This window comes from Triticum urartu, chromosome 1, assembly GCF_003073215.2.
Source record: "Triticum urartu cultivar G1812 chromosome 1, Tu2.1, whole genome shotgun sequence".
NCBI lineage: Eukaryota > Viridiplantae > Streptophyta > Magnoliopsida > Poales > Poaceae > Triticum > Triticum urartu.
This window is the reverse complement of record NC_053022.1, coordinates 17,365,323-17,379,447: the sequence shown is the minus strand read 5'-3', so window position 1 is coordinate 17,379,447 and position 14,125 is coordinate 17,365,323. Positions and strand designations below refer to the sequence as shown.

The window sequence follows — 14,125 nt, the reverse complement described above, 5'->3', positions numbered from 1 at the left end:
AATATGAATATCTTCATAAACCACCATTGTCTTCAATGTCTTCGTACATTTTTAGGGGTCATCTCTGGTAGTAAAAAAAACGAATCAACGAGGGACTTCTACCTGTGTTTTCCTGCAATTCTCACAAATACATTAGTCCCTCAACTAGGTTTGTCGTCAATACTCCAAAACCAACTAGGGGTGGCACTAGATGCACTTACAATAATGTGCGGCTTCATTAGAGGTGTGGGATCGATGTTTCATCACCTACTGACTATGTTAATTTCTATAACCAGTTAGTTCATCACTAGCAACTTGAAAGCGATGAAGATCCGGTTGCAAGAGACCAACTGTAAAAGCTCATATTCGATCTAAATGGTTTCATTGACAATTTTTGGCGGGGAACTAATTAAAACTCATTGATGATGACAAGTTTGGAACTGACTTTCATCCATGTATATATGGTGCTCTCCATGTTGGAAGAATCAAAGGGAACATGAACGCAGGCATGGCTCGTACAGGAACAAAGTTGTTTCAAAGAGGATACCAAATGGACTGCCGCGTGGAAAGACTAGGGAGGGCATGCAAATCTCTAATTTTGTGGGTAATAAGATACTACAAACCTAGTGCTCTTTCAAACAGGAATTAGTGCAACGCACAAACAAAGTACACATAAGTGGACGAAACGAAAAGTTACACCAATCCATGGCATGCTGATGCTCGACATGCTAGCATTTATTCATCCATTACTTAAAACTTATTCATGAGCGTGCATGCATGGGCACGCATACATTTCTTCGCGCTTGCAAAGCTAGAGCTAGCCAGTGAAGGGTGTGTCGGCGACGGTATCGACGAAGATGCGCACGCGGTTGGGCTTCAAGTCCCGGGTCACTGGCGACCCGGCTGGCAGCACGACGATGTCGGCGTCGGGCTTGTCCTTGAGAATAATCTCCGTGACCCCCTTGATGGACTTGCCCACAACCTCTGGCCACGACTTCTGCCACGACTCGCCGGTGAGGTCTCCGGTGCCAACTGGGACCTCCGTGGAGCTCATCGTTGATGGAGCAGCCTACTAAACAATTTTCCAAAAGCGAGAAATAGGTCAGTCTTAGAGGGAAAGTAGCACCAAAACTCAAACCGATTGATTCATAGCAAGCTGCATTTCTAATTAAGCAAAATATGCTAGGTAGCTAAAGATTGATCCACAAAAGCAAGATGGGATGTGTGTATATCTATGATCCGACTCACCTGCTGAATGGACCTCAGGCCTACTACTTAATCTTCTCAACTTGGTTGGTATCTTGATGCTGCATAAACACTTTGCATGGATGTCTACTTACAGGGGAGATCGATATATGCGGCACTGTGTTATGTGCACCGAAGGTGCATGCCCTCACATGCATGCATGTACCCAGGGGGAGGCGCGTGATGCACGAGATAAGATGCTGATTGGCCGGACTGGATTTGGTGATGGATAACACGTACGGATGCCAAGGAAGACGACAGCATACCACGTGATCCACAGGTCCATCGACTTGTTGCTAGGTGTTAGAAGGGATAGAGAGAGATTGATGGAATCGATCGATATATTGTTTGAGCCTCATAGTCATATATATATATATATATATATATATATATATATATATATATATATATATATATATATATAGTGTTACTATTAATCACCCAGTGTGTAGAATAACTTATTCTTCACCCGAGGTAATCTTACGATCGCTTTCTAAATAAATAAATTTAGAATACAAATACTTACATGCATATTGATTCAATATGTAAAATTTGGTATAAAAAAGAAAAAATATAGGTTATAAGAGCAGAAAAATCACATTTTATGTATGTTTTACACTATGTTTTTACATTCGTAATTTTACATAACATAAAATATTTTTTACGGTGAGTACATATTTTCCTACGTTCTCTTTTTATGTACGAAATAAGACAAAATTTACGAAACATAAAAATACGGTGCCTTGATGTCAAAATAGAGATGGGGTGAAGAATAACTATTGCTCACCCAGGAGTACATGGTTATCTTCAAGTACAAGGCAAGATAGAATAAGTCCTATACTATCTTATGTTTTCTAAATAAACATTATACTCAACATCTCCCGCGGTCAGAACAGTAGCGACGCAGATGGTGAGACTGGAGAAGAAGTCGTGGCTGGAGTGAAAACCGACATGGTCGCTCAAGCAGGCCGGTAGCCCTTTGTGCCGTTGTCAAGGTAGCTGAGAGTGTAGGGCTAGTGTAGTCGTGGTCGAGGTAGCCGTGCGAAAAATGCCGTGGTCGATGTCAAGTCGGGGTGTCCGGTGTCGAGGAAGCCGCCGTGGAGCCACAGGTGCAAGAAGGCGCTTAATTAGTCATGGGCACAGTGGTGTCGAAGTAGTGGTGCGCCCGAAAGAAGACGTTGTTGACGACGCGTCGCGCCGGGTTTGCCAAGCCAGGGGACACATCGTTGACGAATGCACGCATCAGTGTTGCTAGCACTGGGCATACGTACATGGATGAAGACAACGTTGAAGAAGCGTCGACCAGGCTTGCCAGGCCCGGGGACACATTGTCAACGAATGCACACATCGGTGTTGCCAGCACCGGGCATGTGTAGATGAGGCACCTGCATGATATTTAAGCCATGTCGAGGAGTCGGAGGGGCCAACAGAGAAGGAGACTCGACGCGGTTGTGGCACCAATCGGTCGTGGGCCGATGTCACCAACGATGGTCGGAGTAGACAAAGTTGTCATGGTAGATGACGGCGACGCTGGCAACGAGCTGGGGCTGGACGAAGACGAAGCGGGTGGACGGGCGGTGACGGCGGCTCCAGTGGTAGCGGCAGTGCCGACCGAAGAAGAGTGACATCGGTGCTCAAAGTAGGCGAGGAACCCGACAGCGTGACAAAGACCGGCGCAGGGCTAGTATAGTCGTGGTCGAGGTAGCCCTGTGAAGAATGTCATGGTCAATGTCGAGTCGGGGTGGCCGGTGTTGAGGAAGCCGCCATGGAGCCACAGGTGCAAGGAGGCGCTGAGTTAGTCATGGGTGCAGTGGTGTCGAAGTAGTGGTGCGCCAGAAAGAAGACGTTGTTGATGACGCGTCGCGCCGGGTTTGCGAGCTAGGGGACACATCGTTGGCGAAGGCATGCATCGGTGTTGCTAGCACCGGGCATGCGTAGACGGATGAAGACGAAGTTGACAAAGCGCCGACCAGGCTTGCCAGGCCCGGGGACACGTCATGGACGAAGGCACATATCAGTGTTGCCAGCACCGGACATCCGTAGACGAGGGACCTGCACGACATTTAAGCCATGGCGAGGAGTCGGAGGGGCCAGCAAAGAAGGAGAATCGACGCGGTTGTGGCGCCAATCAGTCGTCGGGCCGATGTCACCAACCATGGTCGAAGTAGACGAAGTGGTCGTGGTAGATGACGGCAGCGCTGGCGACGAGCTAGGGCTGGACGAAGACGAATTGGATGGACGGACGGTGACGGTGGCTACGGTGGTAGCGGTAGCCACTACTAGGAAAAGGCCTACTAATGGCGCACTGGTTTTGCCTACTAATGGCACATTACCAGTGCGCCATTAGTAGCACGCCACTAGTATATCTTACTAATGGCGCACCAACTAGTGCGCCATTAGTATGTAACAGCATGCGCCATTAGTGTGCCTCCCGGGGGGCCACACGTAAGCATGCCTTTGTCATACTAATGGCGCATTCTCTGTTGATGCGCCATTAGTATCCTTTGGCATACTAATGGCGCACCTGGTGGTGATGCGCCATTAGTATGAATATTTGGTTTTTTTCCTTTTCTGATTTTTGCGCAGGTTACAAAATATATTATTAGATAGAATATAAAATATATTATTAGACAGAATATAGACAGCAGCACACAGCAACATCAGATTCATCGAATACAATAGAAGATTAGTCTCCGAATACAATTCATCATATTAGTCTCTGAATTCAAAAGACCGAACAAAGATAAAACATTACAAGTCTCAAGACCGCGAGTATCGAGTTTGTCTTCACATTACAAGTCGATATCGATCATCTAAACTACCATCACATAGAAGAGAGCTGTGGTCATCACGATGAGCATCATCGCGATCAAACTGGTCTTCATCCGGTTCCTCCAACGCTCCCTCCTCTCTCCCGCTAGATAGCGGGGGTATCTAGATTCGGCCTCTGCCCTAGTGGTGTACCCTTTGTAACTATTACCGCTGAAATGGTGAACCTGTCTCCGACACTCCTCCCAGTCGTCGTAGACTCCGGGAACCTTACCCTTGTACACGACATACGACGGCATCTCTATGCACAAGCCAAACAACATACAATACATAAGCAATATGTAAGTATGCAACAAAAGGATCGGAAGAGAAAAGCAAGACATTAATAGCACGATTCATGGTCCTACTAATAAATAGCATCGATTACATCTAAGTTGAACGACTGTCCAAACCAAAGAGACTTACGAATTCATTAAAAGATAATTACAACATGAGCCAGTCAATGTTTCAGAACTACACATCACTGCCCACAACTACACAACATGAGCCAATCAATGTTTCAGAACATGAGCCGCTTCATCCCACAATGCCGCCGAATCAAGATTGGACTAGTAACGGTAAGCATATTGAACAAAATCAACGCCCACAACTACTTTGTGTTCTACTCGTGCATAGAAACTACGCATAGACCTAGCTCTGATACCACTGTTGGGGAACGTAGCATAAATTCAAAATTTTCCTACGTGTCACCAAGATCTATCTATGGAGTCATCTAGCAACAAGGGAGGAGTGGATCTACATAACATTGTAGATCGCGCGCGGAAGCGTTCAAGAGAACGGGGTTGATGGAGTCGTACTCGCCGTGATCCAAATCACCGATGATCCTAGCGCCGAACGGACGGCACCTCCGCGTTCAACAAACGTACGGAGCAGCGACGTCTCCTCCTTCTTGATCCAGCAAGGGGGAAGGAGAGGTTGATGGAGATCCAGCAGCACGACGGCGTGGTGGTGGAAGTAGCGGGATTCCAACAGGGCTTCACCAAGCGCTGCGGGAGGAGGGAGATGTGTCATGGGAGGGAGAGGGAGGCGCCAGGGCTTAGGTGTTGCTGCCCTCCCTTCCCCCCACTATATATAGGGCCAAGGGAGAGGGGGGCGCAGCCTTTGGCCCTTCCTCCAAGGAAGGGTGCGGCCAGGGAGGAGTCCCTCCTCCCCAAGGCACCTCGGAGGTGCCTTCCCCTTTTAGGACTCTTCCTTTCCCTCTTCTCTTGGCGCATGGGCCTCTTGGGGCTGGTGCCCTTGGCCCATATAGGCCAAGGCGCACCCCCTACAGCCCATGTGGCCCCCCGGGGCAGGTGGCCCCACCCGGTGGACCCCCGGGACCCTTTCGGTGGTCCCGGTACAATACCGGTGACCCCGAAACTTCTCCTGATGGCCGAAATAGCACTTCCTATATATAAATCTTTACCTACGGACCATTTCGGAACTCCTCGTGACGTCCGGGATATCATCCGGGACTCCGAACAACATTCGGGTTACCGCATACTAATATCTCTATAACCCTAGCGTCACCGAACCTTAAGTGTGTAGACCCTACGGGTTCGGGAGACATGCAGACATGACCGAGATGACTCTCCGGTCAATAACCAACAGCGGGATCTGGATACCCATGTTGGCTCCCACATGTTCCACGATGATTTCATCGGATGAACCACGATGTCGAGGATTCGATCAATCCCGTATACAATTCCCTTGGTCTAGCGGTACGATACTTGCCCGAGATTTGATCGTCGGTATCCCGATACCTTGTTCAATCTCGTTACCGGCAAGTCTATTTACTCGTTTCGTAACACATCATCCCGTGATCAACTCCTTGATCACATTGTGCACATTATGATGATGTCCTACCGAGTGGGCCCAGAGATACCTCTCCGTTTACACGGAGTGACAAATCCCAGTCTCGATTCGTGCCAACCCAACACACTTTCAGAGATACCTGTAGTGTACCTTTATAGCCACCCAGTTACGTTGTGACGTTTGGCACACCCAAAGCACTCCTACGGTATCCGGGAGTTGCACAATCTCATGGTCTAAGGAAATGATACTTGACATTAGAAAAGCTTTAGCATACGAACTACATGATCTTGTGCTAGGCTTAGGATTTGGTCTTTGTCCATCACATCATTCTCCTAATGATGTGATCCCGTTATCAATGACATCCAATGTCCATGGTCAGGAAATTGTAACCATCTATTGATCAACGAGCTAGTCAACTAGAGGCTTACTAGGGACATGGTGTTGTCTATGTATCCACACATGTATCTGAGTTTCCTATCAATACAATTGTAGCATGGATAATAAACGATTATCATGAACAAGGAAATATAATAATAACTAATTTATCATTGCCTCTAGGGCATATTTCCAACACGAAGTTCAACGCTTGCCACTGGCTCGCATCCTTAGGGTGACTCAGCATCTTGTCTTTTTTATTTATCTCCGGATCATTTCCGTCATCTTCCCGCTTCTTCTCCTCCCTATCCGCGTGCCAACGCAGGAGCTTTGCTACCTTAGGGTCCGCGAAATACCGCTGCAGACGAGGAGTGATCGGAAAGTACCACACCAATTTTCGAGGAGCTTTCTTCCTCTTCTTGTATCGAGTGACGCCGCACACCAGACATATGGTAGACTCCGCGTGCTCGTCCCGATAAATGATACAATTTTTCATGCACACATGGTATTTCACGTGCGGTAAATCCAGAGGACACACGATTTTCTTCGCCTCCTCGAAACTGGTCGGGCACTTGTTCCCCTTGGGAAGACGTTCGTGCCAGAATGACATGTTCTCGTTGAAGCATGCGTCGGTCATTTTGTGTTTTACCTTCATCTCCAGAGCCATGAGCGTTACTTTCAGGCGGTTATCCTCGGGCCTGCATCCTTCATACAATGGAGTAACCGCGTCTATCTCCAGTTGATCCAACTTGGCTTTCTCTCGGGCGGCAGCTCTTGCGTTATCCATCTTCTTGAGAAGCAGCTCTTGAATATGAGGGTCCTGCACCCAGCCTCCATCATCGTCTGCTCCGGCATCTTCATCTTCATGATCATGCCCTTCGTCTTGATCTTCCTCATCATCATGTACGACATCTTCTACATGATGACTGTGTACAGCATCACCGTCGTGATCATGTCCTGGAGATTCTTCGTCTTCTCGCCCGCCCTCGCCGCGGTGGTACTTGTCTTGTTGCCCTTCCTCATTTCTTGCCCGGCCCCGGCCATGGACGACTTCATAGTCATCTTCATCACCTTGCCACCGATAGCCATCCATGAAACCACGCAAGAGCAGGTGGTCCCGCACCTGCCCGGAATCCGGGTCCGCAATAAGGCTCTTCAGCTTGCATCTTCGACAAGGACATCTTATCTCCGTCTTGTTCTTTTGAAGCATCTCGGCCTTCGCGGAGCTCAAAAACCTATTCACGATGCCTTCAGTCATCGTGCGGACCATGGTCGCCTGCGGGGTAGAGCAAAACGATATTTTAGAACCAAGAAAAAATTTGGCATGACCTTCCCTAAAAATAGGACCAAAAAGAATGCATAGTGCCAAAATTCTCGCCGAAACGGAAATGAATCAAAACATTCCGGCAAAATATTGGCAACTATCGCATTTCAAATACCGGTACCTTCAAACACAAATATATATGCAACACCACAAACACATGCAACACCACAAACATACATAGATCTAGCTAGGCCACAAAAAGTGCATGTGCACGTTGTTGGAGCGAGCTAGGGAGAAAAAAAAAGTAGATCTACATCATGAAGATAGCTTTCTTACTTACCTATCAAAAAAAGGTAATTTCACCACTTAATTTTGATGAATCTATGGTGGAAATGAGGTGAGGAGGAGGAGGCAGCCGAAAGCTTGGAGAAGGAGGTGGAGGGAATGAAGTGGGGAAAGTGAGTGGGTAGGTGTGGGGCTGTCCAAAATATCTTGTTGGGGTCCCAGGTTACTAATGGCGTACCACAAGGAAATGCGCCATTAGTAACCCTGGTTACTAATGGCGCACCTGCAGGTGGTGCGCCATTAGAAGTTTTGCAAAAAAGTAAAAAATATAAATATAACTAGTAATGGCGCACTGTGAAACGGTGCGCCATTAGTAGTTTTGCAAAAAAAATAATAAGAAAAAAATTACAGTAATGGCGCACTCTCTGCCTGGTGCGCCATTACTAGTTAGAACTAGTAATGGCGCATTGTCGACCTGATGCGCCATTAGTATATATGGAAAAATGGAAAAAAAAAATTAATACTAGTGGCGCACCATGTTTCTGGTGCGCCATTAGTGTCTTCCACACTAATGGCGCATCACCAACAGGTGCGCCATTAGTATATAGTAGTGGCGCACTACTTCCCTGGTGCGCTATTAGTATCAATCCTATCTATAGCCCTTTTCCTAGTAGTGAGCGCCGACCGAAGAAGAGTGGCGGTGGTGCTCAAAGTAGGCGAGGAACCCGGCAGTGTGACGAAGACCGGCGCGGACGGTGGCGTGCCCGTGCCGAGGGAGGCGGCGCGATGCATATCACGGGAAGTCGATGCACGGTGACAGCGGAGTGGACCGCAGGCCGCGGCGCTACAACCCGAAGGGGTGACACAGTGGCGGTGAGCAGGTCGGGGCGACAGTCGAAAGACCTTAGGGCGGTGTGGACCGCGTGCCGCGTTGCTACGGCCCGAAGGGGCATCGCAGCTGCAATGCGCGGGGTCGGTGATGCCGCGGGGATGGCCTCTGGCAGCGGCGTGACCACGTTCCGTGGCGCTACAGACGGAAGAGGCGGTGTAGCTGCAGCTCGTGGGTCAAGGCAGCGGCGAGAACCACTGGCTGGAAGCGACGGCCCGATGGGAGGCAGTGTGGGCCGCGTGCCATGGCGCGTCAGCCCTAAGGGGCGACACAAAGACGGCGGCAGCGGCTAAGGGGTAACCGGCGGGAGCATCTCGAGGCCGCAGCTTGGACCGCGGGCCGCGACGTGACAGCCCAAAGGCAATCTCGAAAAACATATAAGACCCTATGTATGAATGGAGGGAGTAATCTATAATACTATATACTACGGAGATAGCATCCTACACTAGTATCATATACATAAAATCACTATACTCGGAGGTACACTGATATGATATTAATATATGATACTCCCACTACATGTACCCTTAATATCCCTGATCAACGACCGACAGGGGCCATCAGAGTTTAGTTCATCAATAATTGTGTTACAATCCATCAATAGTTACAACACATCGGGCAATGCATGCAGACCAATTAGTGCCGTCCTTGCCTCAGCTTCCTCCACGCTCCCCGTGGTAGCTGTCTCCTGATCGACAAAAAGGTTGTACCCATCCAACACTCCCTACTTTTCAATGAAAAGGTCGCATCAGGGCATTTTCAACAGGTTATATATTAGTCTTGTTGATAAAATATCTATGTCATCAATCAATAAGCTATCATATAACTACTTTAATGGATTGTATGTAAGCTTTTCAATAGATGGTGAGAAAATAAATGTGATTGCTCTCTATTTCACCTTGGAGCTTGTGTAAAGGTTGTTGGTTAATCTACATACAACTTCGCTCTCTCTCCATATTTAATACAAGACACATCATCACTATGTCCTAAGTAACAAATTTACCAACATCTATCTTATAATTGTTGGAGATGCCCTTAGTGTTAACCTTGGCCGTTCCTTGTAAGGTGTTGTCCAATGCGTACACTTGTGAACTGGCGGTCCTGGCAGAGGGGTTGGATAGGGACATTAAGGGTACTTGGATGCCTTTCCATGAAACTTCATTTCTTCGCTAAAGGGGAGTGACAACATACAGTGTTTTCTACTTGGTGGTGCTCTCGTAGTCTGATCAGATGTTCTCCCCGGAGTGAAAACCTAAGATCTCATCTGCAGTGGTTGGATCTCGTGTGTTATCAAGCATGGTGGATGGCGTTGTTCCTGGTCTGTTGCAAGTCATTGCTTGTGTAAACTTTATTTCCTTATTTTTCTTATCATTTTTGGGTGATGTCTTGACTAGGTTGTGATATTGTGTTTTCGCATATGTCAAGTGTAATTGGTCCAGACTGTAGTTAATTTGGGCCAGACTGGTACTAATAGGTAAGAGCAAGTATAATAAGGTACAATCAGCAGGCTGTAAGGAGTCTCTACTCCTAATGGACGAGTTGGTGAATCGTCTCCGCGGTTTATTTCCGCTGGTTTTTTTTCGTCTCTCCTTCCACCACCCCCTCCCACCCTGGTCCGTGGTTTATTTTCGCCGGTTTTTTTGTCTCTCCTCCCACCACCCCCTCCCACCCTGGTTCATCGGTTTATTTTTCTCTCCACTCTTTATTACAATCAGAACTTTCCTAACGTATAACAAATCACGGATCTAACTTCCTTAAATTATGCAAATCAGTCGATTCCTTTTATTGGTTCAATTTGTCTTAGGAAAAAAATAACAGATTTTTAGGAAACAAATAATACATTTTAATCTAACTTCCTTAAATTATGCAAATCAAACGATTCCTTTTATTGGTTCAATTTGTCTTACTCCCTCCTTCTATTTATATAGGGCCTAATGCGTTTTTCGAGGCTAACTTTGACCAAATGTTAGAGCAATAATATATGACATGCAACTTACACAAAGCACATCATCAAATTCGTATGTGAAAGGAGCTTTCAATGATATAATTTTCATATTATGCATGTCATGTACTATTAATTTTGTCAATAGTCAAAGACGGTCTTGAAAAACGCATTAGGCCCTATATAGATGGAAGGAGGGAGTAGGAAACAAATAACAGATTTTCAAGAAACAAATAATACATTTTAATCTAACTTTCCTAACTTATCTAAATCAATCGATTTCTCTTATTAGTGAAATTTGGTTTAGGAAACAAATAAGAGACACGTCACAACTTTCCTCCCAATAAATAGTTTCTTAACATTTGCAAACTTTCCTAATCAGACACGTCACAAACGGGCAGGTACTGATATCACGTTACCAAACAATAAAACCCCATTTGCATAGAAATCAGTTCAAAAATCCTAACTTTCCTAAATTTTTACCTTTCCTTGATAACAACCAATATTTCCTATGTTTTCCACCTATTGAAGGAAATCACCCCTCCATCGATATTAGCATTTTTCTGAACTGAGATCTCTGGGTTATGATTTTTTTTGCGATTCTTTTCAATTGTGACCTCTCCTTCCACTCCGGCTCCTTCTCGAATAAACACCTCCACCACAGCCAGGTGACACCACCTCAGACCTCCTGACTCTCCACACCTTCTCCGCCACCTCCTTCTCGTACTCCATTAACAATCCCTCCGCCACATTTGTCCACGGCGGTGTCGAGGGCATGGCGCAGCAGCGTACCAGCGGTAGAGCAGCGCATAGCAGCAGGAAGCAACACGCAGCAGGCGAGGCGAGCGGCCGACGGTGGAGGGCAGAGATGCGGCCGGCGTGGCTGAGGGGGCGGCCGACAGAAGATGGCCACGACTGGAGGCGGCGCGAGGCAGGGGCGCGACAGCGGGGCGAGCGAAGGGATAGGCGGCAGCAGACGGGGCGAGCGCAGCCAGCGAGAGTGCGTGGCGCGCAGCCAGGTGTGTGCCACGCGGGGCACAGTGGTGTGGTGGTTGCGGCGAGCGCGACGGCAGCGGCGGGCGCAACCGACGCGGTGTAGCACAGGCGTGGGCATGGAGAGGGGGTGGCCCCGCGGGCGCGGAAGAAGAGCGGCAGGCTCGAGCATGGGCGTGCATAGGAGCGGGCATGTGCCACGGGGTCAACCCGAGGAGCTCGGTGGCTACCCCTGCAATGGCCATGGCGGACGACGGTTCTCGGCCATGGAAAATACCTAACGAGAGCAAACGAGAGGGAAAACAGGGGAAAGGCAAGAGGAGATCATGGCGGTGTCAATGGCACCCCAGGGGAAGACATGGGAGCTCGGGGCGGCGCGGATCAAACGGCAATGTCGCGGTGGCCCAAGGTTGAGGAAGACGGCAGCGACGTCAATGTGGGGGTGCTGGACTTGATCTCGTTGGCGCAGACGAAGTAGCGAAGGCGTTCGGAGCTCCTCGACAAGCTCCTAGCCTGCAGGGAGGGCAGTGGCCATGTGGACGGGGTCGGTCATGGTGGCCGTGGCGTCTGACTTCGTCCAGATCGACGGGATCGAGCGAGCGAGGAGGAGAAGTGGATTTGGGAGGGGGCGTCGAGGAGGAGTGAGGCCATGGGGGCAGGGAAGGAAGGGTGTCACCGCTATCCATTCCCCTTCGATGCCAGCGAGGTGGTCGGGCGGGAGCCCGGCTCTGTAGCGACGCGGCTTGGGGAACAGGAGAAGACGACCGCGCGGGGACTGGACCACTGAGCCTGTTCGGTAGCAAGGCCCGGGGGCAGGGCGAATCCCCTTTTACATGGTCCTTTTGGTTTTTCAATGTATTCTAATATGTTTCTCCTTTTTAACACCATTTTCTATTTATTCTTATCAACTAAATGGTCTCTACTCCTAATGTCTCAGTTGGTAGTCTCCGTTCCGGGTTTATTTTCGTCCCACCTCCCGAATGAGGGAGAGGAGGAGAGAGAGTGAGGAAGAGGGAGGGAGAGGGTGTGTGTGTGTGTGAGAATTTGATGGTAAAAAGGTCGTCAATTTCACTTAATATGTATGAGAATATTAAATGTAATATTAACATAATTGATATTGAAATTTTTAAGTTAATGTGACCCCGTTGCAACGCACGGGTGTTCTTCTAGTAAAATATATTTCTGTCCTGAGTTATAGGAGAAAGGATAGGAGAGAAAGAATGTAACCAGACTCTTATGCAAGAGCCAGCTGCTGCACGTGCTCGTAGATACTATGTGAAAGTGAAAGATGAGCCATGCATTAATAAAGTAGCATATACTTCTATCTATATCTATCTATCTATCTATATCTTTCTATACCTATTCTATGTTCTATCTATACCTATACTAATTAGGCACTTCCTAGAAATTCTCACGTTAATTAGATTTTACGAGCCGTTAATCTGATGAGACCGAATTATTATGGTGTAGATCGACTCATCGAAAAAAATCAAGTATCATTCTCCACGTCTCATTTATCTCTCCAATGGGGAAAAACTAACTTATCTCTCTCCCATCAGCCAATCTCTCACGTATCTTTTTTTTTTTGAAAAAACTCTCACGTATCTATTGGAAGCACTAATAAAGTGTTCACGTTAATCCTCAAGAGTCCTAGCGTAATGTCCCACCTCGAGCCAGAAAATTTGCTCCCTGTAAAAAAAGGACGTCTTCCTCGGGGAATTTCTGCTCAAGCGATCTAACCCCACGAGGCACACGTGGATGATCCACAAATCCCTAGCGCCGCTCCTCGACATCAGGTACTCCTCCTTCTCATCTCGAGACTTCATCTAAAACGATCCGTTTCCTTCGATCCCCTGTCCGTCGCCTCCTTGCTCGACCACTCACGCTACGTAGTCTCCACCATCGCTGGAATCATGACACTGTCGCTGCAATCGGTGCTCCATCTGCAGGTTCTGTAAGCAACTACGAACTGTCTACCAGTCGAAGGACTAGATGTACAAGCAAGGTTGACCTGAGGCTAATGCCTCTCCATCTATAGGTGAGCTGCCCGATCCAGGTGCCTCCCATGTCGTGGTGGCCTGTTGGGAGGTACCTGATAGTTTCTTCTAGCCCCTCCTTCCCACGAGTGGCATGGCTGACCCACTTAAAGCGACACAATTAGAGGCTCAATTCTGCTGGAGGTATACCAAGGACCAGGCAAGTACAGCAGGGGCTAATGCTAGCAAGTTTCTTAATATGTTTGTTTACCACATGATATTCCTAAGTAGGTTTGAATTTTATCCTCTGCAATTTTAATGTGGCGTGTGTGGTTTCTACTTCTTTTTTCAAGTTGGTGGGAATTATATTTTATCCCAAAGTCTCACAATTCTTGCCTTGATTGTTAATAAGTATATTTGTGTACCACACCGCAATGACACATCAAAGAGATACTTTGGCATATATTTCATGAGGATGATACGATGGGATCCCATCATGTTTGAGTGGGAAACTGCTATCAACAAGGATTGGTTGCATGTCAAGGTTGAGTGCA

The 14,125-nt window shown here is 47.7% G+C and overlaps 1 protein-coding gene across 1 annotated transcript; it reads right to left on the bottom strand.

The window, feature by feature from the left end:
* Positions 1-592: 592 nt before the first annotated feature.
* On the bottom strand, positions 593-1,044 carry LOC125543198 (subtilisin-chymotrypsin inhibitor-2A-like). Its single transcript, XM_048706467.1, has one exon. It carries the CDS (start codon positions 1,031-1,033, stop codon positions 797-799), a length of 237 nt encoding a protein of 78 aa, XP_048562424.1. The 5' UTR covers positions 1,034-1,044; the 3' UTR covers positions 593-796.
* Between the last annotated feature and the right edge of the window lie 13,081 nt (positions 1,045-14,125).